The sequence below is a fragment of the Rhinoderma darwinii genome, chromosome 1, assembly GCF_050947455.1.
Source record: "Rhinoderma darwinii isolate aRhiDar2 chromosome 1, aRhiDar2.hap1, whole genome shotgun sequence".
Taxonomy (NCBI): Eukaryota; Metazoa; Chordata; class Amphibia; order Anura; family Rhinodermatidae; genus Rhinoderma; species Rhinoderma darwinii.
Genome location: NC_134687.1, coordinates 430289407 through 430296462, shown reverse-complemented (window position 1 = coordinate 430296462; position 7056 = coordinate 430289407). Strand labels below are relative to the sequence as shown.

Sequence of the window (7056 nt, the reverse complement as noted above, 5' to 3'; positions counted from 1 at the left end):
CATGCCTGTATCTAGCTATGCAATGTATTTGGCAGAGTGACTTTCTTTACAGTAGTATTTAGAGCACTAGATTTAGTAGTGACCAGGTGGTTTGGGGGTTCTTATAGGCTAATGTTCGTTAGAACTCCATAGAAGCAAGTATTTTTGGTAAGTTATTTTGCAAGAAATAGAAAAATAACTTATCACTTTGTTTAAAGAGGCTCTGTCACCAGATTTTGCAACCCCTATCTGCTATTGCAGCAGATAGGCGCTGCAATGTAGATTACAGTAACGTTTTTATTTTTAAAAAACAAGCATTTTTGGCCAAGTTATGACCATTTTTGTATTTATGCAAATGAGGCTTGCAAAAGTCCAAGTGGGTGTGTATTATGTGCGTACATCGGGGCGTTTTTACTACTTTTACTAGCTGGGCGTTCTGACGAGAAGTATCATCCACTTCTCTTCAGAACGCCCAGCTTCTGGCAGTGCAGTCACACAGCGTGTTCTCGAGAGATCACGCTGTGTCGTCACTCACAGGTCCTGCATCGTGTCGGACGAGCGAAGACACATCGGCACCAGAGGCTACAGTTGATTCTGCAGCAGCATCAGCGTTTGCAGGTAAGTCGATGTAGCTACTTACCTGCAAACGCTGATGCTGCTGCAGAATCAACTGTAGCCTCTGGTGCCGATGTGGCCGACACGATGCAGGACCTGTGAGTGACGTCACAGATCTGCACTGCCAGAAGCTGGGCGTTCTGAAGAGAAGTGGATGATACTTCTCGTCAGAACGCCCAGCTAGTAAAAGTAGTAAAAACGCCCCGATGTACGCACATAATACACACCCACTTGGACTTTTGCAAGCCTCATTTGCATAAATACAAAAATGGTCATAACTTGGCCAAAAATGCTCGTTTTTTTAAAATAAAAACGTTACTGTAATCTACATTGCAGCGCCTATCTGCTGCAATAGCAGATAGGGGTTGCAAAATCTGGTGACAGAGCCTCTTTAAATCAATTATTTTTTTATTCCTTTGCTTCTGTAGCACCAACGAATTCCACAGCACTGTACAGAAATTGTCACCGTTTACATTAGACAATGTGACTCACAACCGAATCTCCCCCACACACACACACACACACACACACACACACACACACACACGCTAATTTCATACGAAACTAATGAACCTATTGACCAGCTAACCTTATTTTATAGAGCGTGTGAGGAAACAAGGGTACCCAAACACTTGGAAAACTTACAAACTCATGAAATTGACTTATTTTTTTCTAAAATTCTAAATAAGTGAACTTAAAGGGAACCTGACATCAGTTATGAGGTCTCAAAATTGCTGACAGAGCAATAAAGGGGAGGGAGGGGGCATTTTAAATATACCTTTTTACTCGGTCATGCAAGTTGCATGACTGAAAAAACGGCATTTGATTCCCCCAATGTGGTGGTCACGAGTGCCACTCTTTGCTCTGAATGACGGCTCCAGCGGCCAATCAGGAGACAGCTAGAGTCGTCATTCAGAGCAGAGGGGCAGGGCTTGCAGTGCAAGACTATTTGCACATCAAGTCCTGCCTTCGTGGCAATTGAGATTGGCGTGCTGGAGCAACTTGCATGACCGGGACAAAAGGTATTTTTAAAATGCCCTCCCCCTCCCTTTTATCGCTCTGTCAGAAGTTCATCACTTGAGGCATGAAAACTGCTGACCGGTTCCCCTTAAAGGAAACTACTAGGAAAATTATAATTTTTAAATGATGTAGGCTAATTCTTATGATTTTTTTTCTTGAATAATTATAATATTTTTCTAATCCAGGAAGTGAAAGTGAAGCATGACCGATCCTTCGCACCTGCAAAAGCAGAGTGCATCTCTAGATATTGATGAAGGTCCAGGAGATGATGGCTCAACACATAATGACACTTTTCCACTATCCTCTTTGGCCAACTTGTTTGAAAATGAAGAGGGGACAGCACCCACAGAAGTAAATCGGACTCCACAGCCTTCTGGTGATGGCAAGCAAAACCTTCGAATAAGATTTCAAGGTGCTTTCAAAAAAGGGATTACAAATCCAATGGATCTTTTGGAATCTACTATTTATGAATCCTCAGTGGTACCAGCACCAAAGAAAGCACCTATGGACTCCTTGTTTGATTATGGAACTTATCATCATCAACCTACAGAAAACCGGCGTAGGAGAAAGAAAATACTCACCGAGTAAGTGGTATCCTCTTTCTGGTACTGTTTGTGATTTTTAACTCTCTTGTATACATGATTGTTGGAGATGATAAAACTTGAAATTTAGCTCATGTTCCTTACACATAAGAAAGGGTTTATCATTTCTGTGTAATGTTCTTTTTAACTTAGAATGCCAGAACTTTTTGTCACCAGCTTTATTTTGCTTAAGATGATAAAAATGTTTTACAAATGTGTGAGCCCTTTTTTAAATCGTACTCATTAAAAGTGGGTTGGCTAGGTTAACCATTTTATTTTATTTTTTTTACAGGGGAGATAAGTGTCTGGCTTACAGCTTTGGTATGACTTCTTAACCTTTCAGGCCAACGTCCCGCCCCCCCCCTGGTAGCCCTCGAGTGGGTGTTTGTCTGGGCCCATATACCATTAGATTGTTGTTGGATCTTGGTGGTTCTAAAGTTTGGACAGTTTTTAAAGTGGTTTTCCCAACTTGGCCAGTAATGTCACATCCCTAGGATATGCCATTAGTTGCTGATTGCTGGGGTCCAAGTGCAGGGACCCCCCAATGATCACAGAACAGAAGGGCAGAGGCACTCTCCCTGCACAGTGTCGGTCTTGTTCATGTGCTGGGCAGAGAACTGCAACTCTGACCCATTCAAATGCAAGAAAAAAAAGAAAAAGAAAAGAGACTTAGATTAAATATTTAAGTCCTACACAATTGTGTGTTAAGACTAAAAGCAACACACTCCTGTAGAAATCTCTACAAAGAAGTCTTATTTTCCCTAGATGTTACGTGACTGTTATGCCATTTTTTTTCTTGTCTTTTATGTATTGTTCAGCTATTACTGTCATAATCAGACCTTTCTGTGGCATTCTACTTTTGCTATATAAATCTGGCATGCAAGGTTTTTGATTACACCACTATACAGCTGTATACTAATTAGACACTTTACAGTCCGACTATGTGTAGGCTTCCCTTGAAGGTGACAATAAGAGCTTACTGACAGAAGTGCCAGATATTCCAAATCTTTGTGTGACCGCGTTGTTATTAGCGTGTGTGCCACTACTCGCACTAGAGATGGCCATAAGTACGAAAGCGATGTTGGCCGAATGCTCATTCAATAGCTATTCCTCCCGACTCCACCATAAACCTGTACGCTCGGCCAAAAAATGCATGATTATTTCAATGGGGATTGGAGAATAAACTGCTGCCAGGAACCTCTACCAGAGGCTTATCTCATTGAGAACAAGTATCTAGCAATGTATGGAAAATCAACATTAAACAAACACAAAAAATTGTTGGCAAAATTGACCGATTTTTGGTCAACTTTTTTTCTTGTTTATGGCTATCTTTAGACACTCTTTAATTGCCATTGCAAAAGATCATATCTACAATTTTTCCTTGAGATATTCTCCCTAAATGGACGTTACAAAGGCTGCAGAGATTAGGGAATATTTGAGACATTTTACTTTATCTCCCTACACATACCTGTTGTATCCTCCCTTTGGAAAAGAAGCAAGAATGTGAGTTGTTATAAGCCATCCGTAGGGTATAGCATTAACCCCTAATGCCTTCATCTCACATTGATCATTGTGCGTTTATGCAGTAGTAATCCCTATGCTTCTGTTAGGGAAAATGTTAATGTTCCTAGTTAATTTGTTAAATGAGTTCTGATCCCTTCCTGCCATAAGCTTATTTCACGGACTCCTATAAAATAAGACCTCTTCTGTACAGTATGCTGGCGGTCTTTCCTGAAATAGTTTTCTCTTTTTCTGTATAATAATAGGCTTTGTGCTGTACACGCTTCTTTGGAACTAGCACTGAATATGTAATGTTTATTGGGACACTATGGAGGGAACAAGAGTTGCAGACGTTGATTTTTATATTTTTTATCAAGTCAATTTTTATTGAGTATTTCACATTTATAGAGACCTGTAAACAATCCATACCCAGCCCTCATCCTTCACCCTAACCCAAAGCTCTAACCAAAACTCACGAGTGATACAAGAAGCCTATGTAATTGATGATACAAAATAGTAGGATATGTAATGTCTATCATGATATGCTGTAGACACCGCCACAAACAAAGTACGTACAACATTAAGTTTCACATATTCCATCCATCGAAAGGAGGGCTTTATATGGAGGGATAGATTAAATGAGACTCCTCACATTGTCCAGAACAAGGGTGCAATGAGTACTCTAGTAACATAGCAGAGTGAGTTCGGATGATACAAACAGGTCAAGAATGTCATAAGAAACTCTATTAAAGGAACAGTGTCACCACAATTTTTTTTTTAATATGTTAAAGATGTTAGTGCTTTATTAAAAACGTTTGGATTAATTTGTGTGTTTGTGTGTTACTTTTTTTTATTTTTACACTTTTTCTTCCCTATGGGGGCTGCCATTTTTTTTTCCATTTCTGTATGTGTCGATTAACGACACATACAGACATGGAATACGGCAGCTCCAGTCCCATAGGGACTGCGAACGGGGCCCGTTCCATCCACTTTCGTGTACGCCGCTGTGTGGGAACGGCGCATTCGCCGCTCCCAGACAGTTCAATTTGAAATGCGCGCCGTCCGGCGCCATTTTCCTTTGGACCGGAAGTTGCGGCCGGACAGTAAGATTACTACTTCCGGTCGCGGCTTCCGGACTTGTGCACATGGAGCAGCGGCAGCAGACGGAGCGGATGGACCCGAGGGAGCCGCGGCGACTGGAGCAGGTAAGTTATTTCTATGTATGTTCGTGTTTCAGTGTGTTTACTACTGTATGTTAACCTTCTACACTGTGTGTTAGCTCAAAAAATGGCGACACACAGTGTAGGAGGTTAGACCGTTCAAACCCCTCGTTTATCCCGGCACTAGCCAGGATAAAGGAGGGGGGGATTCTGAGAGCTCACTAGAGCGAGGGATTTTTACCCAATTTTGCAGCATAAAGCAATGTGGTTGCTTTACCACATGCAATGCTGCAATTTTGGGAATGGCTCCATCTAGTGACCAGTGCTGGGAAATATTATAAATTGAATCCAATTTATAATATTTCCTGACTCGTGAAAAAAAATAAAAAATTAGAACAATGTTTAATCACCTACACACTAACTGTTTAACTAAAAAAAAAAACATGTTTTGCTGGCAACACATTCCCTTTAAGTATCTTTTCCCATGTTCGTGTATATGGAGCCAATCCAGGTGTATCCAGCTATCTAGCCCATAGTTTCCCAAATTTAGCGACTGTGCCTCATTACATGTGGAATTGATTAGGCTTAGAATCGCTCTCCAGTACCGGAATCATTTTGGGCACCGCCACGTTATGTGCATGAATTCAGCTCTATCTGCTTTGCGTCTACGGCACATAGGCGAGTCATGAGCACTAATATAAAAAAAAAAAATAACGGAGTCCTATATTCGGTACAGATGTGAAAGTCTATAAGCTTGACTAAGGAATAGGGTGGGGATTGACTTCAATAACTCACACCACTGGGATTCTTCAATGGTCCCCAAATCTGGAGACATTGAATTTTAACCTGCCTAAACCTTTGTTACCGCAGGAGATAAGTAGTACCAGAGGTGCATATTCAGGCATGTTTTTTTTGGAGAGCTTCTGTTTTAGTTACCAATACAGCCACACTTACACTTAGTGTATGTGATATATGTTTGTTCGCATTGTATTAGGTCATTCAAGTAGAATTTTTTTGTTTTTTTTATTTTTTCTGGCTCCTCAGAACTTCCTTCTTTAGCCAGGGCTTCTGGAATGCTGCTGACCAGTTTCTCACAACTAATAATTTTGTGTGAAAGGAAAGATCAGACAATCGTTCAATTTATCATTTGTTTCTAGAATATAGTGCCCTCATGAGGTTTCTACGGAGTCACTTTGAAGGTTCCAGTATGTTAAGCTGGCCATACACCATACACACCATATGACTCGTTTGGCTGACGGTTATTTCTTTCGACTTGCAGAGCGTGCGTGTTTATATAATGGGGTTTAGGGGAATATACGCTGCTGCTAGACACCTCTGAAATCCAACATGCCGATCCTTCTTTCCCCTGACATTTGCCATCAGGGGGAAGTCAGGAGGCCCTCATACACATTACATCATGGTCCGATCCTGCCAAAAGCGGTGGGTTGTAATGTACAAATATGAGCATCTTTTAGGCTTCTAGTGGACTAAAGCTGACCAAACACACACTGTTTGTCCATCATCAGACAAACTTGCCGTATTGTAACATTTCTCTTTAAAACAGACACACGTATTAATACCTACATTGAAAGATGACTTTGTTAAAATCGTACTCAACGTAAGTGTCATTTCAGATGGCCGGAAAACAAACACATTTTATAGTCCATATTACAGCCACAACATGAATGTATTATGAATTTTCATAAACGACAATACTTTTGTATTGTGGTTTCAAACTAAATGATTATAGAAATGAACGTTTTAGTTTTGAAATCTGTTTGTTTAAACAGATTAATAATAGTTCAGCCTAATTATTATTATGATTAAAAATACGCAGCAATTACGCTACGTGTGGACAAGCCCTTTAAGGGATTTTCCAAGAATACACAATTCCTGGCAGTTGAATTCTAACAACCCATAGAATGTTATTTATACCACATAGTCATTGATGTAGAAAAAAAAAAGTTAAATATGTAATTGCAGTTTTTTCACCTCCCACAAAAAAATTTATAAAAATGATTTGCTGTTCTAATTTCCCTCTAAATTGTGCCCTTACAAAGCTATAGTGAAAAAAGAAGTACCGTAGTTACGTCTGTCAAAAAAAATGTAACACCAAAATGGGCTTGGTCATTAAAAGGTTAATAGGGAGTATTGAGGGAGAATCAAGGTATAGGTTTTAGAAATGTGTATTCTAATATAGG

The 7056-nt window shown here is 40.1% G+C and overlaps 1 protein-coding gene across 1 annotated transcript in view; it reads left to right on the top strand.

Moving 5' to 3' along the window:
* Nucleotides 1-1802: 1802 nt before the first annotated feature.
* The window catches only part of TRPV4 (transient receptor potential cation channel subfamily V member 4), a 72936-nt gene continuing 67682 nt past the window's right edge, over nt 1803-7056 (top strand). Inside the window, exon 1 of the mRNA XM_075853682.1 lies at nt 1803-2198. Coding sequence (XP_075709797.1) covers nt 1816-2198 — 383 coding nt within the window. The 5' untranslated portion in view covers nt 1803-1815. The remainder of the gene's footprint in view (nt 2199-7056) is intronic.